The sequence below is a fragment of the Erpetoichthys calabaricus genome, chromosome 10 (assembly GCF_900747795.2).
Source record: "Erpetoichthys calabaricus chromosome 10, fErpCal1.3, whole genome shotgun sequence".
In the NCBI taxonomy this organism is placed as follows: Eukaryota; Metazoa; Chordata; class Cladistia; order Polypteriformes; family Polypteridae; genus Erpetoichthys; species Erpetoichthys calabaricus.
The window spans coordinates 158267084-158287905 of NC_041403.2; the positions used below are offsets into that span (position 1 = coordinate 158267084).

At 42.6% G+C, this 20822-nt stretch overlaps 1 protein-coding gene across 1 annotated transcript in view; it reads left to right on the top strand.

Annotated features, from left to right (window-relative positions):
* Positions 1 to 16707, top strand: part of LOC114658466 (uncharacterized) — a 38561-nt gene extending 21854 nt beyond the window's left edge. Inside the window, exons 8-12 of the mRNA XM_051932547.1 lie at positions 4131 to 4271; positions 4396 to 4596; positions 8134 to 8285; positions 11466 to 11688; positions 15065 to 16707. Of these exons, the coding sequence (XP_051788507.1) occupies positions 4131 to 4271; positions 4396 to 4596; positions 8134 to 8285; positions 11466 to 11688; positions 15065 to 15333 (986 nt within the window). The 3' untranslated portion in view covers positions 15334 to 16707. The remainder of the gene's footprint in view (positions 1 to 4130; positions 4272 to 4395; positions 4597 to 8133; positions 8286 to 11465; positions 11689 to 15064) is intronic.
* The last annotated feature ends 4115 nt before the right edge of the window (positions 16708 to 20822 follow it).

A 20822-nucleotide genomic window follows, 5' to 3' on the forward strand; every position in this document is an offset into this window, starting at 1 on the left:
GTTATTATTATTCTACATGGGCGACACGGGGGCACAGTGGTAGCACTGCTGCCTCGCAGTTAGGAGACCTGGGTTCGCTTCCCAGGTCCTCCCTGCGTGGAGTTTGCATGTTCTCCCCGTATCTGCGTGGGTTTCCTCCCACAGTCCAAAGACATGCAGGTTAGGTGGATGGGTGATTCTAAATTGTCCCTAGTGTGTGCTTGGTGTGTGGGTGTGCGTGTGTGTGTCCTGCGGTGGGTTGGCACCCTGCCCGGGATTGGTTCCTGCCTTGCGCCCTGTGTTGGCTGGGATTGGCTCCAGCAGACCTCCGTGACCCTGTAGTTAGGATTGAGCGGGTTGGAAAATGGATGGATGGGTTATTCTACATAGTGAGGGGCATAGCATGCTGAATCCAGCAGTGAAGACACAGCGTACGATGGATCTGTGCAGAACACCAACATTTGTGAATTTCTCCTTGGGATTAATAAAGTATCTATCTATCTATCTATCTATCTATCTATCTATCTATCTATCTATCTATCTATCTATCTATCTATCTATCTATCTATCTATCTATCTATCTATCTATCTATCTATCTATCTATCTATCTATCTATCTATCTATCTATCTATCTATCTATCTATCTATCTATCTATCTTCATGATAGTTTCATTATGGTCAGCTAATGCCATGATTCTCAAGTTGAGCTCCCAGCACTGCTTGGTTTTGTTCCAAACCAATTTCAACTTTTACGTTAATCAAGCAAGATGTCACTTCTCAGTTTGTGTTTTTGTATCACTTCAGAAATGACAAACTGGAATTTTCTTTTACTGAATAAGTGACGCATGAATTTAGATGCAAACAAATCCTTTTTTTAGGTGTTCTGCTGTTTTGATCCTGATAAACGTTCTGGCTATTTATGACATTTACTAATTAACACACAGATGGGTAACACGAAAACAGCTTCCCCTTTAGCAGTGAGTGTTGCTTGCCCTGATGACTGCCATGTTTGTCATGATTTGTCAGTATTTATATATAATTAAGGTAGTAAGTGAATTAAAAGCATGACAGAGTTAAACATCAAAAGATATGGCAAAAAATTACTTCATATAAATTAAAAAACACTAATGCACTTTTTCTAATTCAAGATATGATAAATAAAAGGACAGCTCATTAAAGAATGCATCTGGCATTTTTCAGGTTGAACTTATTTCTTCTCAGACATGGAATATATGAATGTGCCAAGCGTTTTCTACACATTTTAAAAAACACATTTCTATGTTTTATAATGGAGTCTATGGGGCATGGGGAGCCACTGGAAAATGAAAATCCTAAAAAAATATTGAATATTATCCTATTTGAAGCAGCAAATGTTTCAATATAAGAAAAAAGAATGCCTTCCAACAAAAGGGATCTGGAAATAATCCTTTTATCACATATCCCTGGTTCTTTTTTTCTTGTTGTAAGGATGCGTTTTCTAATTGCTTGTGTGACAGAAGTGGCCTTCCCAGTGGGATTTCTTACACAAATACGGAAATAAGTCCACGTGATACCAAACATGTGACAGAAACAGTTTACTGTGATTTAGTCTTTTGAAGGGACAAGACAAGCCCTGAGGTAGCGCACACACAAGTTTGGCTCCTTTTAAAATGGCTGAATCTCGTAATATTGTTGTATTTTTGCTTGAAAATTACATGTTTAAGCTATTTTACAATGTGTGCGTAATCTCAAGATGAGGATTAATGCTCGACACCTTTCTTTTCTTAAAAAGTGAACATTTTTGATAAGTTTTTAGGCTTTTTCTTTCCATGGATCCCATGCCCTATAACCCTCATTATAAAATGAAAGAACAAGCTGTGTATTTTTTTTTTCAATTTATAGAATATGTTTAACTTTACAACACAATCTCTCATGGCAAATGCATTTACATTATGTCTGTGAAGTTTGGAAAACACCAAACGTATTCATTAAACAATGAGATCTGTTTAAGATAAAAATGATTTGCTAAATGTAGAAGTGGTTGGAACAAAACCCTGAAGCCACATGGAGACCCAAGGACTGAATTTGAGATCCTCTGAGCTAATGTACCCCTCAAATGGATATACTGCTATTTTTGTTAACCCATGTGAAGTGCAAATCCAGCTTTCCACAGATAGGACAGTGAGATCATGTATACATGGAACAGAAAGGGCAGCGACTTGAAATGTAAGTGAAAGGTCTGCACATGGTTGCCACAGCTCTGTGATGTCACACTGGCCTCACAAAGCATCATGGGGCTCTGGGAAAAAAAGTTTGTCTAAGCAGGCTGTTTGGCAAATTTCCAGGAAAACAGACAGCAAACAAATAATTCAAAGCAATAAGTCTTAGCCCTAAATATGTTCACAACTCATTTCTAATGGCTCCCGTCCTATCAAAAGGGAACTTTCTTGCTCTTTAATTTAATTTCCCGTTTCTCATCTCTCTTATCGTTCCAAGGGGGACCAATTTTGATTTCACTTACTGATTCTAATCGATTGCGTGAGTTCCTTCAAGGGGTTCCCTGGTGGGGTTGTCTAAGATTTGTGTAACTCTTTGGAGGCTTCATTTTCTTTGTTTTGTCAAACTCCATTTTATTACCAAGATTGTAAAAAAATCATAAAACTAGCAAAAACGTTTTTTCAGCAGCACTCTCATTGTCACTTTCCTCTGACAGCTCAAAATCCTCATCTGACAGTGCAGAACCCAAGTCATCGACACAACGTGTTTCTGGTAAAGGATTTCTTTTGATGACATTTGACACCATGTTGGAATAAAAATAAATGGCGATTCATCTTTATCTCATTGTTTTTGCTGCCATCTAGAGCATAAAACTATATAATACATTCCAGGTGTTTTGCCTTCACAGTTAGCCTGCAATTGTTTATGTGTCGACTGTTATCTAAATTGGCCCTAGTGTGTGCTTGGTGTGTGGTGTGTGAATGTGTTTGTGTGTGTCCTGCGGTGGGTTGGCACCCTGCCTGGAATTGGTTCCTGCCTTGTGCCCTGTGTTGGCTGGGATTGGCTCCAGCAGACCCCCGTGATCCTGTGTTCGGATTCAGCGGGTTGGAAAATGGATGGATGGATGTTATCGACACCCGCCTTGAAAGTGTAAATATTATCCAGAGTCTTGGACATAGAACTACTTGAAGTGCCAACTTTTATATCATCACACTGACAAATGTCACATGATGTGACTTTTAGGACCACACCCCCTAGCACCAGCTCATCACATGGCATATCAACGGCTAGTCAAAATGGCGGTGCCCATATACAATGATAGAAAAATTAGCACTGCTTAAACAATAACATCATAAGAAAGCAAAAATAAAAGTGTCACTGAATTCTCTGTGGCTCAAAACTAAAATTAAAAATCGGTAGTGGCCTCCCCTCGACGTTCTCGTATACTCAGATATGGGGATGGATATTTGAGGAGTAAACTGCAAGACAATGATTATATTTTTATATTATGTACATTAAAAACCCATCAACAACAAATCAAATCAAATTAATAATATTGAACAATTATTATAAAAGTAAAGTTTAATAAATCGGACTCTGCAGCTGCATGAATAAAAAGGTAAAGTACCACTTCCGGTTAATGGTAGTAGCCCAAAAGTTGATAGAAATCTATGTTTTGTATCTAATACTTGTACATAAAATTTGGTTGACCTAAGTGAAAGCGTACTCAGGTTATCGTGTTTACACACACACACACAAACATAATTCCCCGAATGGTATTTTCAGGGAGGTCTAAAATGTCGAGATTCATCAAAATCTCAAAATTGAATTTTGGGAGGATTCCAATACTTTCCCTATATTCCGTATACAAGAAAGTCAGGGAGGTCTAAAATATCAAGATTCATCAAAATCTCGACATCGAATCTTTGGACGATTACAATACTTTCCATGTACTTTGTATACGAGAAAGTAAAAATGATCAGGCCTCACAGAAAAAAAAAATTACAAAGCTCAGAAATCATTTATAAATTATCAACTATCATAAAAAATATGATAAAGAATTTTGCTAAACTGTGTTTTTCTTAGGAATATGATTCAAAAACGAACTAACCAGAGTGTGATTATTTCATGAGGACTGTGACACCCGGTGATCTCCTTTGTGCTGTCCTTACAGGAGCCCGAGGTGAGACTCTCTCCGTCCTGAAGAAGGCCTTGAACTATCCGGAACATTTCACCTGCGTTCACCAAGAGATGGGCAATCTGATCCAGTCGGATTCCAATTTGCTTATCGCCAGTGCAATTTACTACCAATCAGGTGATCCAATTCCAGGGTTTTATTTTATTTTTTGCACTCCCCTATACGTATCTCTCCACACTTTCTATCAGACAAGACCAGACAAGTGTTGGTAGATTTTAACTGTGATTATCTTCTCAACCAGGACTTAAACTCCATGACTTTTTCTTGGAACAATCGAAACAGTATTATGGAGTTGCAATGCCACTGAACAATGACATGGCTGAGAATGTTCGGATGATCAATGAGTGGGTTGCTGAAAAGACCCAAAACAAGATTACCCATCTGGTGGATGAGATCATGGCCTCCCCTGAGATGCTTCTACTGAACGCCATTTATTTTAAAGGTAACTAGATAGATAGATAGATAGATAGATAGATAGATAGATAGATAGATAGATAGATAGATAGATAGATAGATAGATAGATAGATAGATGTGAAAGGCACTATATAATGATAGATAGATAGATAGATAGATAGATAGATAGATAGATAGATAGATAGATAGATAGATAGATAGATAGATAGATAGATAGATAGATAGATAGATAGATAGATAGATAATCAGGTATTCTAATATATTTTTAGATGGAAGAGCAACAAACTCATGCAAATCTCATTGCTTTAAAACAGTCCTCATGGGTGCCTGAATTGGAGTTATCTGCACACAGAGACCACTGTGTTAGCCGGTCTCTCCTGATCAGATGTTTGGTTTTTGATGTTTTGTAAGTTGTCATTGACCTGTAGAAATTATTTTGATCTTGTTTTAGGGGTTTTAGATGTTGTGGTCACATCTATTTTGGTGCTTTTTCTGTTTAAATAAGTAGCGCTCTTCCTTAACACCATCTTGTTTTTCTTATGGGTGCCGTCATTTTGAGGAGTATTTGTAGATGGTTGATAAACTGGAAGTGTGTGGCACATAACATTTGTTGGTTAAAATTTTCATGTCTTTCCCTCACTGGTTGTTCTTGATGGCCAAAAGAGCCTTTGTGTCCATTCTTTGTAGTTTGTGAACTTAACAATGTAAAAAAAATGACAAATGAGAGGAGCCCATTCACTCTATGAAGCTTCTTTGTTTAGCTAATAGCTAAGCTGGCCCAATATCTCATCCAGATCCATCTTAAAGGTTCTCAAGGTTTCTGCTTCCATTCCATGTCTTGGTGGTTTGTTCCAGATTTCCACGACTGTTTGAATAATGAATTGTTTCCTGGTTTTCTTCAAGGACCTCTCTGCATTTGACTGCATTTATCCTTCCCTCAGTTCTGACCCGTCTCCCTGCCTCTGACTCTGAGGAGCACTCCCATAGTGTGACGTTGCCACCACCATTCTTCACTGTAGAGATGGTATTAAGTCTTGGATTTTCACCAGGTTTTGTGCTTGGAATTCTGCTCAAAAAGTTCAATTTTTGTCTCATGAGGCCAAAGAATCTTCTTCTTCACACTCTCAGAGTCCTTTAAACTGTCATATGCCTTTTACTCAGAGGTGGTTTTTGTCTGGTTGCTCTATCATAAACACCTGATTGAATGGAGTGCTGCTGAGAAGGCCATTCTTTGAACAGGTTCTCTCATCTCGGGCAGAGGACTTCTGAAGCTCTGTTAGAGTGCAGTGACGTGCGGTGAGGTTCATGGCTGGTGACTCCTTCAGAGTTAGATATACAAATATATGAGCCCCAAAGAGTCGTTTATTGACTATTCAGTTGGCAGCCTGCACATTGACTACTGGTTATGTTTCATATCTTATCAGCATTCTTTACACACTGTAGCAGTAGGGGGCGCTAGTGCTCCCTTGAACCCTCAGGTACCACTCCAAACACCAGGTAAAAATCCAATTGTTATTTATTTTATAATAATAATGTGCACAAAGCACCCTCCACTCCACACTACTCATACAAATCAATAATCAATACAATAATCACCAATCCTCCTCTCCCAGACTCATTGCCACCCTTCCACCCAGCTCAGCTCACGCGTCTGGGGTTTCCCAGAGTCCTTTATAGTCCCTGACCTGGAAGTGGTTCCATCCCAACAATCCATAAGTCCTCATCACTTCCGGGTCATATTAAAAGTCCTTTTCTTCAACCCGGAAGCACGCCGTTCCTTCCGGTCATGTGATCATGACGCACTTCCGGGTTATAGGGCATGTAACACTCTGTAAGCCTCCCTACAGCGGCTCCTGGTGGTCCCCATGGTATCCAGCAGGGTTGTTTATAAAAACTACAATGTCCATAATACCCTGCTGGAATTTGGGGACCTTCCATGCTGCTGGGAGGACTCCATCTGGCGGCCTGGAGGTGTGGACCGGAATATTTGGCCGGCCATCCCTCACAACACACATAGCTAAGGCGCATATTTGGCTAAGACAGAACGTTACGTCTATAGCGGCGAGAGAAAGCGGAGAGAGCGCATTTGCTCCTCACCCTCCACGTGTTCTAAATTTGCCGTTGCATTTCCACAATTCAAACTCATTCAATACAAATGAAAGTATAGAGTGGTGTATAAATAAACAGATTTCAATTTAGACCTTAATTGAAATATTTAGTTGTTTTTAAAAACTTTTAATTGTGATGCTTTAATCAACTTTAATACAGACTGTTCCACAAAAGGATAACAAGAAAAACAAAAGAATATTTTATTTGAGGTCAAAATTTAGTTCTTAAATATTGGATTGTTTTTTTTTTCTTAGTCTGATCCAATTTTTTGTAAAATTGAAAATAATAATAATTCATTACATTTATATAGCGCTTTTCTCAGTACTCAAAGCGCTATCCACACAGGGAGGAACTGGGAAGCGAACCCACAATCTTTCACAGTCTCCTTACTGCAAAGCTGCAGCACTACCACTGCGCCACCCGTGAGGAAAACCGCTTATGGTCTTACCTTTATTTGTAAATGAAGCCCATGCGCCTATCCTTCTCCACAAAAATCTCCATCGCCTTCTTGTAAAAATCCTCCTTATTTTCCTTTTGTTTTAAAAACCTTAATCTTTCATTTTGGCAGTCAGTCGGAATAAAAAATACAAATTAACGGGTCGCTGCATTGCACTTGACTTTCTGATATCGCTAACTTATTGGTGCCGAGAGCCTCTGAGTAGAAGAACAGCAGCAACGAGTGCCTGTTGGGCTCACATGCGCCCCCTTCAGGGCGGCACGGTACTGTCTGCCTCACCTTGTGCCTTCTCACTGCAGTTTTATGTCCAATCAGCAAGACTAAATCTGTCACACACATTCATTAAAGATGTTAGCCAGACTGTGGAAAGTCAGGGTGCGTAATAAACGTGTCTGCACACATTATATTGGTGACACACAGAGAGACAGCGACGGGCACGCGGCAATTGCCTGCATCAGCCCAGTATGTGAGGAGAGCGCAGTCTGAGGGGAGGTGAGGCTCGTCGCACCGCACCTCGAGTTTCTCCCCAGTATTTGAACAGGAAATGTGCAAATTTAGAGATTTTAACTATAAAAAAATATAAAAATTATTAGAATCATACAGATAACAAATTTATAGCACAGACCAGTGGACAAATTTATTTTATGTTATCATTATTATTTTTTCTACTTTTCATGCCTCCCCTGACCACACATCCCTGCTGGAGTGGTCTTTGGGTCCAGGCCCTTTCTTGCACGGATTCTCAGTCTGGCCAGAGAGCCAACTCTCAGAAGACTCCTGATGTTTCCAAACTTTGTGAAGCCACTTTGCTCAGTGGAGCACTCAAAACTTTTCAGATAGTTTCATCCCCTTGCCCTGATCTCTCTGCCTGCCCATAATTTGATCGTGGAGGTCTACAGAGAGTCCCTTGTACTTCATGGCTTGTTTAGTCCCAAGCTAGATAATTTACAATCGCTCCGTTAATGTTTACAACACTTTGCATTTTCTTTTCTATGCAGGGAAGTGGAAAGTAAAATTTCAAGAAGATGAAACAAAGCCGAAAACATTTATGCGTTTTGGACATTCCTCAAAAAAGTTTGTGCTTGTACCAATGATGGAACATGACAAGTACCCACTGGCAATAATACAGAGCAGAGCTCTGAATGCCAAGGTGAGCGCCTTTATCTGTACTGTATGCAGGCTGCATGTGTACGGGGGTCCTGATCCACAAGCTTGTGACTGGAGTCATGAGGAGCTAGCAGGATAACAGCTTTATTCCGCAGGGTAACAAAAGAACCCCCTCTGGCATGGTGGGCACCTGGTTTTATAAAGTAAGGTCTGCACTGGGATCTGAAAGTGCCTGAGGCTGCTCTCCTGTTTATGTTCTTTGCAGAGCATGGAAGTGACTTGGAGGAATTCATCGTGGCATGGGGTGTAAATACCCATTGCATGCCAAATCATTTGGAATTGAGAATAGAATGGTGGATTAATGGTGAAGATTCACCCAAAAAGAAGTGGCACGGAGAGATGGGAGTGTCCTGGAAAATAATGCAGTGAGGGCTGGCCTGCTGTTTACAAGGGGAAGATGGGATTTGAAGTTGTGTTTGATGTCTTGTGGTTCTCCCTGTGGCCATCCCACTCTTGCAGTGCCCTACATAACATTTGGAACAAAGACACATTATTCCTTGATTTCCCCCTCTGCTCCACAGTTTTAAATTACAAATCAAACAATTCTGACGTTGTGATTAAAGAGCACATTGCAGACTTTCATTTAAAGGGATTTGCAAATATTTTGGTCACACAGTACTTTCTCTACACGGTTCCCCCATTTCTGGGCACCATGATGTTTGGGACAATTGACGTCACAGGTGTTTGTGATTTCTCAGGTGGGTTTCATGGCTTCATAAGATACCTTGGCTTGTTTCTACCCTTTGGGGTCTGTAGTTGCTGTTGTTCAACGTGAGGACAACAGCTGTGCTAATGAAACTCAAAGATGCCATTATGAGGCTGAAAAACAAGAACAAGACCATTGGAGCCATCAGTAAAATCTTAGGATGACCAAAATCAACTGTCTGGAATATCATGAAGAAGAAGGAACACACTAGTGGGCTCAGTAATCACAAAGGGACTGGTAGGCCAAGGTAGACCTCCACTGCCGATGACAGAAGAATCCTCACTATGGTCAAGAAAAAGCCCCCAACGTCTGTTTGACAGATCAGAAACAGTCTACAGGGGGCAGATGTGTGTGCGTCAGAGATGACTCTCAGCAGAAGACATCATGAACAGAAACACAGAGGACACACTGCAAGATCAACACCACAGAAACAGGATGGCTAGATAACAGTTTGTGAATAAAGAATTTTAAAGAGCCTGCAGAATTCTGGGAAAAGGTCTTGTGGACAGATGAGACAAAGATGAACCTCATCAGAGTGATGACAAAGTGTGGAGACAGAAAGGAACTGCCCGAGAGCCAACGCAGACCCCTTCATCTGTTAAACATGGCAGTGCTGGAGATGTTCTGTCTTGGGCATATATGGCTGCCACAGGTCCTGGCACACTTCTCTTCACTGATGATGAACTGCTGATGGCAGCGACACAAAGTGTATAGAAACATCTGATCTGCTCGAGTTCCAGTCAAAGCCTCCAAACTCACTGGACGGCACTTCATCCTCCAACAAGATAATGAGCCAAACATACTACTGAGGCCACACGGGAGTTTATTAAAGAAAAAATGGAAAATTCTGAAATGGCCAAGACAGTCACCCGATTGCAATCCAAATGAGCAGGACTTCCATATGCTGAACAGAAAACTTAAAGGGACAAACCCCCGAAACAAGCAGGAGCTGAAAATGGCTGCACTAGAGACTTGGCAGAGCATCACCAGAGGAGACCCTCAGCACCTGGTGATGTCTGTGAATCACAGGCTACAAGCAGTTATTACATATGAGAGATACGCGACAAAGAACTAAATATGGCAACTATGTCATAAAACATTATGGAGGGCACTGACGATAGATAGATAGATAGATAGATAGATAGATAGATAGATAGATAGATAGATAGATAGATAGATAGATAGATAGATAGATAGATAGATAGATAGATAGATAGATAGATAGATAGATAGTGTGAAGGACAGCCGGGTCCCATGCCCAGCAGGGACGCCCCTACTGCATCTGTTCCGGGGGAGCTACCATGGACAGCTCAATACCTCCCCCGGGACGCTTGGTGGCAGCCTCCCTGGCAGACGATGATTCCCCAACCTGGCGCATGGCTCCATGGGAGATGGAGTCCTCCACAGCCTGGCTGGGGGCTCGGATGGCCGAAGGGGGAGCTGCATGGAGTCTGCAGCCCGGCTGGTCAAATCTTCAGCCCCACCCGGAAATGCCATTAGGGCCAGGTGATCAAGCACCTGGAATGCTTCTGGGTGGGGTATAAAAAAGGCCAGCCACCACCACTCAGGATAGCCAGAGTGAGGAGGAGTAGGACTAAGCCTGAGGACGAGTGGTGGAGCCAGAAGCAATATTGTCGTTATTGTGAGTGTTTTGGGACTGTGTTGGGCCTGTGGGACACGAGGAAGGCGTGCCCCACGGTTGAAGAAAAATAAAAAAGTGTTTATTTAAGTACGTGCCTCTGCCTCAGTCTGTGCCGGGTTGGGCGCTATATAGCGCCTTTCACAATAGATATGAATGGCACTATATGATAGATAGATAGAGAGATAGATAGATATGAATGGCACTATATGATAGATAGATAGATATGAATGGCACTATATGATAGATAGATAGAGAGATAGATAGATATGAATGGCACTATATGATAGATAGAACTTTATTACTAGATGCATATTAGCAGTAGGTTTGGTAAAAATGAATGGACTGACTTTGAATTTGAATTGGCTAAATTAAATATAAATTGCTGCCAATGCTGGCACTGGCACATACGCAGCACTCTGTTCAGGCCTATTGACTCAGCATCAGACCAGCTGGGCGATGACAAGGAGAAAAGTTTGCAGTTTACCATTTGAATAAAGAAACACGTGGCAGCTTCATCTGATTAAACGACGTGCGTTATTTTTAAATGTGTATTGCTGACAAAGTGCCGCCTAGTCAGGCGTGAAAAAGTGTGACACCCAGGGAAAGCAAGCGGCCGAACATGTGAGCTCTTCCTGAGGCGATCACATGCAGATGCAGCTTCCCAAGGTGAACATCAGAGAGGAGTGTTGCTGGCCTGGCTTTGTTCAAGCTGTACTCTGAGGCGGTGTCATCTCACAAATGAATGTCTGCTTTCGATGCAGTAAATTGCGATTGCTCCTCTGACCCAAACTGAAGGGGTTTTGTTTTACTTGCAGGTTGCCAGATTCCGCCTTTCCAATGAGAGCAGTCTGGTTCTTATACTGCCTAACAACCTAAGTCCCACGGGTCTTTCACAAGTCCAAAGTAAGCTGAAGACTGAGGATTTCCTGGACATGGTCAAACAGCTTAATAAAGAGGACGAGAGCGATGTGATAGTGTCCATACCTAAGCTGAATCTTAAGACCAAAACTGATTTGAAAGGTGTCCTGGAAAAGCTTGGTAAGTCACCAGTCTGCTCGAACTTCTCTTCTTTGTTGCTGATGTGCTTTGAAGGATTCACATCAGATATTGTCATGCTATTTCCAAGTACAATCTTTAACCATTCATTTTCTCTGTGGTTTGCTCCTTCTCTTTCTCAGTTGTCCCTGAATGCTTCAAAATGTCCATCATTGTCAACTCTTCCTAATGTTGGTACAGTAACATACAGTGCATCCTGAAAGTATTCACAGCGCATCACTTTCTCCACATTTTGTTATGTTACAGCCTTATTCCAAAATGGATTAAATTCATTTTGTTCCTCAGAATTCTACACACAACACCCCATAATGACAACATGAAAAAAGTTTACTTGAGGTTTTTGCAAATTTATTAAAAATAAAAAAAATTGAGAAAGCACATGTACAGAAGTATTCACAGCCTTTGCCATGAAGCTCAAAATTGAGCTCGGGTGCATCCTGTTTCCCCTGATCATCCTTGAGATGTTTCTGCAGCTTCATTGGAGTCCACCTGTGGTAAATTCAGTTGACTGGACATGATTTGGAAAGGCACACACTTGTCTATATAAGGTCCCACAGTTGACAGTTCATGTCAGAGCACTAACCAAGCATGAAGTCAAAGGAATTGTCTGTAGACCTCCGAGACAGGATTGTCTCGAGGCACAAATCTGGGGAAGGTTACAGAAAAATTTCTGCTGCTTTGAAGGTCCCAATGAGCACAGTGGCCGCCATCATCCGTAAGTGGAAGAAGTTCGAAACCACCAGGACTCTTCCTAGAGCTGACTGGCCATCTAAACTGAGCGATCGGTGGAGAAGGGCCTTAGTCAGGGAGGTGACCAAGCACCCGATGGTCACTCTGTCAGAGCTCCAGAGGTCCTCTGTGGAGAGAGGAGAACCTTCCAGAAGGACAACCATCTCTGCAGCAATCCACCAATGAGGCCTGTATGGTAGAGTGGCCAGACGGAAGTCACTCCTTAGTAAGGGGCACATGGCAGCCCGCCTGGAGTTTGCCAAAAGGCACCTGAAGGACTCTCAGACCATGAGAAGGAAAATTCTCTGATCTGATGAGACAAAGATTGAACTCTTTGGTGTGAATGCCAGGCGTCACGTTTGGAGGAAACCTTGCACCATCCCTACAGTGAAGCATGGTGGTGGCAGCATCATGCTGTGGGGATGTTTTTCAGTGGCAGGGACTGGGAGACTAGTCAGGATAAAGGAAAAGATGACTGCAGCAATGTACAGAGTCATCCTGGATGAAAACCTGCTCCAGAGCGCTCTTGACCTCAGACTGGAGTGACGGTTCATCTTTCAGCAGGACAACGACCCTAAGCACACAGCCAAGATATCAAAGGAGTGGCTTCATGACAACTCTGTGAATGTCCTTGAGTGGCCCAGCCAGAGCCCAGACTTGAATCCTATTGAACATCTCTGGAGAGATCTTAAAATGGCTGTGCACCGACGCTTCCCATCCAACCTGATGGAGCTTGAGAGGTGCTGCAAAGAGGAATGGGCGAAACTGGCCAAGGATAGGTGTGCCAAGTTTGTGGCATCATATTCAACAAGACTTGAGGCTGTAATTGCTGCCAAAGGTGCATCGACAAAGTATTGAGCAAAGGCTGTGAATACTTATGTCCATGGGATTTCTCAGTTTTTTTATTTTTAATAAATTTGCAAAAACCTCAAGTAAACTTTTTTCATGTTGTCATTATGGGGTGTTGTGTGTAGAATTCTGAGGAAAAAAATGAATTTAATCCATTTTGGAATAAGGCTGTAACATAACAAAATGTGGAAAAAGTGATGCGCTGTGAATACTTTCAGGATGCACTGTATCTAAATGACTGGCCCCCTGTTGCACTGCCCCCCACTGTAAGTAAATCTTTAGACACATTGGTCACAGACTTTATTTATTCCATGCTACCTGGCACATTAGATCCACTGCAGAAAGATCCACTGATGGAGCTGTTGCCCTGACATCACACGCCATCCTCTCCCACCTGGACAAAAGAGACACATATGTGACAATACTTTTTGCAGATTACAGCTCGCCATTTAGCACCATAATTGTCTCTAAGCTTCACAGCGAGCTCAGGGCTATTTGTATGTAGCAGGGTCATGAACCTCCTGTCGAATCGGTGCCAGGGGGTTAAACTGGGTGACACCACTTCCTCCATAGCCGCTCTCAATACGGGAGCCCCCAAGGGATGTGTACTAAGTCCTCTCTTATATTTCTTCTACATCCAACTGTACAGCTAGGAACAGGTTATTGAGAAATTTGGAGATGACGCAATGGTGGTGGGTCTTATTTTCAAAGGTGATGAGACTGAAAACAGAGAGGTGTGACACACTCTTGCTAGAAAAGATTACTACAGTGGCCTTCAGGAAGCAAGGTGGCCTACACTATCCTATTGGCCATCAATGAGACCACTGTGGAGAAGGTGAACACTTTTAAATTCCTCGGTGTGCATGTCCTCATATGGACCGTGGTGAAGAAGGCACGACAACTCCCTTTTTTATCTCAGATGGCTGAAGAGGTTTTGGCGTGAACCCTCAGACCCTCAGATCATTTTACACCTGCACCACTGAAAGTGTCCTAAGTGGTTGTGTCACTACCTGGTATGGGTGCTGCGCTGTTCTCAATTACAAAGCCCTGCAGAGGGTAGTGCCTTCTGTCCCAAAGGTGACTGGAGGTGATGGTCGTAGCCTACAAGACACACATGATAGGAAGTGTCTTGGAAAAACCAGGCAGATCAACTATGGCTCCAGTCATCCAAGTCATGAACTGTTCACATTACTACCTTCAGGTAGACAATACCATAGCATCAGGTTTTCTGGACCAGCAGGCTCTGAAACAGTTTCTCGCATCAAACTGTTAATATCTTGAACTCTGCATAATGACTAGAACAGACCCTGATCCAGCCCACTAGTCCATGTTCACACTGCTGTTCCTTTATCCCTACATTCCTTTGCACATTCCTTTCCTTTCATGTCATTGGTTTGCAATGTACTGTATAGTGCATGAATGGTCGCCATGTCTGCTTACTCATTTATTGAGTTTAGTTTGTTCAATGTCTTACTATTGAAGTGATATTTAAATGTATCTATTATGTGTCTACAGCGGTGGGCTGGCGCCCTGCCCGGGGTTTGTTTCCTGCCTTGCGCCCTGTGTTGGCTGGGATTGGCTCCAGCAGACCCCCATGACCCTGTAGTTAGGATATAGTGGGTTGGATAATGGATGGATATTATGTGTCTACTCTATTGTGTCAATATGATAATACTCGAAGGCCCTGCTGCTGAGGATCTTGAACATGTGTGTTAAGTGATGTGACAATAAAGTGACTTGTTTTCTTTCTGTCTTTCTTTTTATTTTTTGTACTAATTAGGACTGTCTGATCTGTTCTCTTCTCCGAATCTGTGTGGTATGAGCTCAGAGAATGGCCTCTTTGTCTCAGATGCCAGTCACCAGGCGGTGATTGAACTCCATGAGAATGGGGTGGAGGCAGCCGGCTCAACTTTCATCAGTCTTTCACGCACGATCTTAACATTTGAAGCACACAATCCTTTTATGTTTGTCCTCTGGGATGACCGTCATGGGTTACCAGTGTTTATGGGGCATGTCACCGACCCTTCTTATGGTCAGACGTTTGTGTAAAAAAACTGAAACGCTGGACCCTTACAAAGAAATTATTCTGCCTATGACTGATTAGCAACAACACAAAAAAGCAAAAACCAGGATATAGTACCTTACATATCTATCTATCTATCTATCTATCTATCTATCTATCTATCTATCTATCTATCTATCTATCTATCTATCTATCTATCTATCTATCTATCTATCTATCTATCTATCTATCTATCTATCTATCTATCTTGCCTACTATACTAAAAGTAACATCTATCTATCTATCTATCTATCTATCTATCTATCTATCTATCTATCTATCTATCTATCTATCTATCTATCTATCTATCTATCTATCTATCTATCTTGCCTACTATACTAAAAGTAACATCTATCTATCTATCTATCTATCTATCTATCTATCTATCTATCTATCTATCTATCTATCTATCTATCTATCTATCTATCTATCTATCTATCTATCTATCTATCTATCTATCTATCTATCTATCTTCTTCTTTTGGCTGTTCCCATTTTGGGGTCACCACAACAGATCATCTGTCTCCATCTATCCCCATTTTCTGCCACCTCTACTGCCTTCGTGTTCTCCCTCACCACATCCATAAACCTCCTCTTTGGCCTTCCTTTTTTCCTCTTACCTGGTACTTCCAGCCTTAACATTCTTTTCCTGATGTACCCCTCATCTCTTCTCTGCACCTGCCCAAACCATCTCAATCTAGTGTCTCTCACTTGGTCACCAAACTGTCGCACCTGTGTTGTCCCCTCTAATATACGTTGTTTCTAATCCTGTCTACCATCGTTACTCTGAGTGAAAATTGTAGCATCTCCAGCTCTGCCACTTCAGGCTCTGCCTCTTCTCTTTTTGTCAGTGCCACCGTCTCCACACCATGCAGCATAGTTGGTCTCACTGTCATTTTATAGACCTTCCCTTTCACTCTTGCAGGTGCTCTTCTATCACAAATCTCTCCTGTCACTATTCTCCACCCAGTCCACCCTGCCTGCACTGTCTTCATTACCTTTCTGCTGCACCCTCCATTGGTTTGGACTTTTCAACCCAAGGATTTAAATTTGTCCACCTTCACCACCTCTGCTCCTTCCAACTCCTTCCCTCTCATTCACTCACATGTACCCCTTCTTACTCCTACCGACTCTCATTCCTCTTCTCTCCCATCTGCCCTTCATTGTTTCTCTCCCTAACACCATACCTGCCCATCGCCTCCTCATCACCATTGTTCTCTTCACCAACGTGCTACCACTTTCTCTTCTTTTGGTATACTTTTCACCATTTTGTCTATCGGTAGAAAATTCCTACAGAAAATGTAATTTTACAAGCCTAAAGGCTACCTAACCTTAAAATTCTAAATAAATGGTTACATTAAACTTTTGAAATTTACTTATTTCAGAGATAGGTTACGTGTAATAAAGCAACTATTTGTTGAGGTTGGGACAAAAGCTGAATTAATCATTCAACATATTTGCTGTTATTCTGCTCTTAAGAGTGAAGGATGTTCAGGAGACTCTTCATCATCTGCTTTTGGTGGGGTCAGAGGTAAGTCAAAGTCTTGTGGTACCATAACACACATCATTTGTGCCATCCTTTACATGGTCCTCATGCGTCACCTTACACTGGGTTTAGTATACATGATGCTCAGAACACTTACATGCACACATCATGGCTGCCACATGTTCCCGGTGCTCTTGTGACGCGTCCTCTGAGCACGTTATCAGAGATTAAAGTGACGTGTGCTTTTCTTGCATAGACAATACAAGCATTGCATATTCCCCATTGTAATGACGCGATACATTTAAAGGTCTCACATACCCTCTTCTGTGCCGCTGTTGGCATCTTGTTTTTTTACTTTCTTGTATACAAAGTATTGCAATCATCCAAAGATTCAATGTCGAGATTTTGATGAATCTCGAATTTTTAGACATCCCTGACTTTCTCGTATATGTAAAGTATTGGAATCCATCAAAAATTCCATTTCGATATTTTGATGAATCTTGACGTTTTAGACATCCCTGAGTCAGAAAATACAATTTTTGGAATTATGTCTGTGTGTCTATCTGTGTGTGTGTGTGTGTGTATGTAAACGTGATAGCTTGAGTACACTTTCAATAAGGTCAGCCAAGCATTAGGAACAAAACAGATTTCTATCAACTTTTGGACTATTTCCGCTAACTGGAAGTGGTACTTTACTTTTTTTTTTTTTTTGCACTAAGATGGCACAGGTGGTGAACAAGCTGAGGGTAGGGAAATCTTCAGGGATCTGTTGTATCCGGGGTGAACTTCTCCAGGCTGGTGGTAAGGCTGTCCTCCTGGCATTGCAAGCAATATAAACCTTATAAACAGAGTCGAACTGTTTTAAGCGAAACAGCTCATCTTTATCTCACTGATGGTAAATGGATTAAGATTCTTCCATGTGAGCAAATGAACAAGCCATCCTAACAGTGTAGAACAAGTTACCACAATAGATACCTGAAGCCCTGAAAATCCTCTCAGGTGTTTCTTCTAATCGTGCTGCTAGATGCTTTATGAACGATAAGAGAAAACGTTATCACAGCAAGGTCTTTATATGGGACTTTCTCAAAATATGGTGTGCAAAAGGCAGGTGCTTGATTTCAGCTGTGGCATATGGCAGGGTAAGGGTCCTGACCAGGACACCTTCATAATGAAAGGACCGTGGAGAGAACGTGCACAGAGCATTATCTCCTCTCTGAGTTGTAGTGGTGCCTCAGATTCCCACAGGGCATGCTGGGAGTTGGATTTTCGTGGCTCAGCCCTGTTGGGTTCTGTGGGTGCCGGCCAAGGGGTGCTGCGGGGACTGTACAGCCCTGCTTTGTGGGGCTTCCACCTCATCCAGAAGGGCTTCTGGACCATTCTAACAGGCCACCGGAAGTACTCCCAGGTGCAACATAAAAGAAGCCCACTGAATTCATTCAGAGAGCCAGAGTCGGGAGGAGGGAGGACAAAGATTACTGGAAGGAGTAGAGGTGAAAAAAGGCAGAGAGAGAAAGAAGAAGAAGATGAGACATAGTGTTGCTGTGCTTTGTGCTTATTGTTGTACTTGTGCTGTGAGAAATGCTTCAGGGAAGAGTTTCCTATAATAAAAGCTTTTGCTGTGTGCTGGACTTGTGGCTGTGCCTATTTGTGTCAGGTTTGGGGAGCTGGAGCGCCCCCCCGGTGACCACGTGGCATTGACAATTAATGGATTTTGCAGGTGGAGATTAATGTGTACAGTGAACTTTTTCAGCTGAATTACTCCATGTTTCACACAAAATGAGTGGCTGATTTAAATTTGTTATTTTTCGGATTCTATTAACAAAGTCCCATTTCCAATGCTCTGCCAGATTATCTAGCAGTGTACTTCTGAAATGAAATCTGGAGATGTTATCCATGTCTACAGTGTGGCATAGTGGTTAAGGCTTGTGAGTTGTGAGGTTCAAATCCCACTACTGACACCAATGTGTGACCACAAGCAAGTCACTTCACCTGCCTGTGTTCCAATTGGAACAAACAAAAGAAATGTCACCAGTTGTGTCTCAAAAGTTATAAATTGGTTTGGATAAAGGTGTCAGTTAAATATAAGAATAATAATAATATATAATAATAATAATATTCATTGTTTTCTTGTAGAAGGTGAAAGAATATTAGGAAGGTCAGTCATTTTTTCCAAAGTTCTGTGCTTCAGAAAGGTTATACTTAGATAGATAGATACTTCATTAATCCCAAGGGGAAACTCACATTCTCCAGCAGCAGCATACTGATACAAAAAAACAATATGAAATTAAAGAGTAATAAAAATGTAGGTAAAAACAGACAATAACTTTATATAATGTTAACGTTTACCCCCCTGGTGGAATTGAAGAGTTGCATAGTTTGGGGGAGGAACGATCTCCTCAGTCTGTCAGTGGAGCAGAACGGTGACAGCAGTCTGTCGCTGAAGCTGCTCTTCTGTCTGGAGATGATCCTCTTCAGTGGATGCAGTGGATTCTCCATAATTGACAGGAGTCTGCTGAGCGCCCGTCACTCTGCCACGGATGTCAAACTGTCCAGCTCCGTGCCAACAATAGAGCCTGCCTTCCTCACCAGTTTGTCCAGGCGTGAGTCGTCCCTCTTCTTTATGTTGCCTCCCCAGCACACCACCGCATAGAAGAGGGCGCTCGCCACAACCGTCTGATAGAACATCTGCAGCATCTTATTGCAGATGTTGAAGGACGGCAGCCTTCTAAGGAAGTATAACCGGCTCTGTCCTTTCTTACACAGCGCATCAGTATTGGCAGTCCAGCCTAATTGATCATCCAGCTGCACTCCCAGGTATTTATAGGTCTGCACCCTCTGCACACAGTCACCTCTGATGATCACGGGGTCCATGAGGGGTCTGGTCCTCCTAAAATCCACCACCAGCTCCTTGGTTTTGCTGGTGTTCAGGTGTAGGTGGTTTGAGTCGCACCATTTAACAAAGTCCTTGATTAGGTTCCTATACTCCTCCTCCTGCCCACTCCTGATGCAGCCCATGATAGCAGTGTCGTCAGCGAACTTTTGCACGTGGCAGGACTCCGAGTTGTATTGGAAGTCCAATGTATATAGGCTGAACAGGACCGGAGAAAGTACAGTCCCCTGCGGCGCTCCTGTGTTGCTGACCACAATGTTAGACCTGCAGTTCCCAAGACGCACATATTGAGGTCTGTCTTTAAGATAGTCCACGATCCATGCCACTAGGTATGAATCTACTCCCATCTCTGTCAGCTTGTCCCTAAGGAGCAGAGGTTGGATGGTATTGAAGGCGCTAGAGAAGTCTAGAAACATAATTCTTACAGCACCACTGCCTCTGTCCAAGTGGGAGAGGGATCGGTGTAGCATGTAGATGATGGCATCCTCCACTCCCACCTTCTCCTGATATGCAAACTGCAGAGGGTCAAGGGCGTGTTGAACCTGTGGCCTCAGGTGGTGAAGCAGCAACCTCTCCATGGTCTTCATCACATATGATGTCAGAGCAACAGGCCGGAAGTCATTCAGCTCTCTAGGACATGATACCTTTGGGACTGGGGTGATGCAAGATGTTTTCCAAAGCCTCGGGACTCTCCCCTGTTCCAGGCTTAGGTTGAAGATGCGCTGTAGAGGACCCCCCAGCTCCGATGCACAGACCTTCAGCAGTCGTGGCGATACTCCATCTGGACCCACTGCTTTGCTGGCACGAAGTCTCCTCGGCTCTCTGCTCACTTGTGCTGTTGTAATTATGGGTGGGGATGTCTCTCCTATGCTGGTATCAGCAGAAGGATGTGTGGAGGGTGCAGTACTCCAAGGTGAGAGTGAGAGTGGGTTAGGGTGGTCAAACCTGTTAAAGAAGTTGTTCATTTGGTTTGCTCTCTTCATGTCTCTTTCGATGGTGGCACCCTGCTTTGAGCTGTAGCCAGTGATGATCTTCATCCCATCCCACACTTCCTTCATGCTGTTATTCTGCAACTTCTGCTCCAGCTTTCTCCTGTACTGC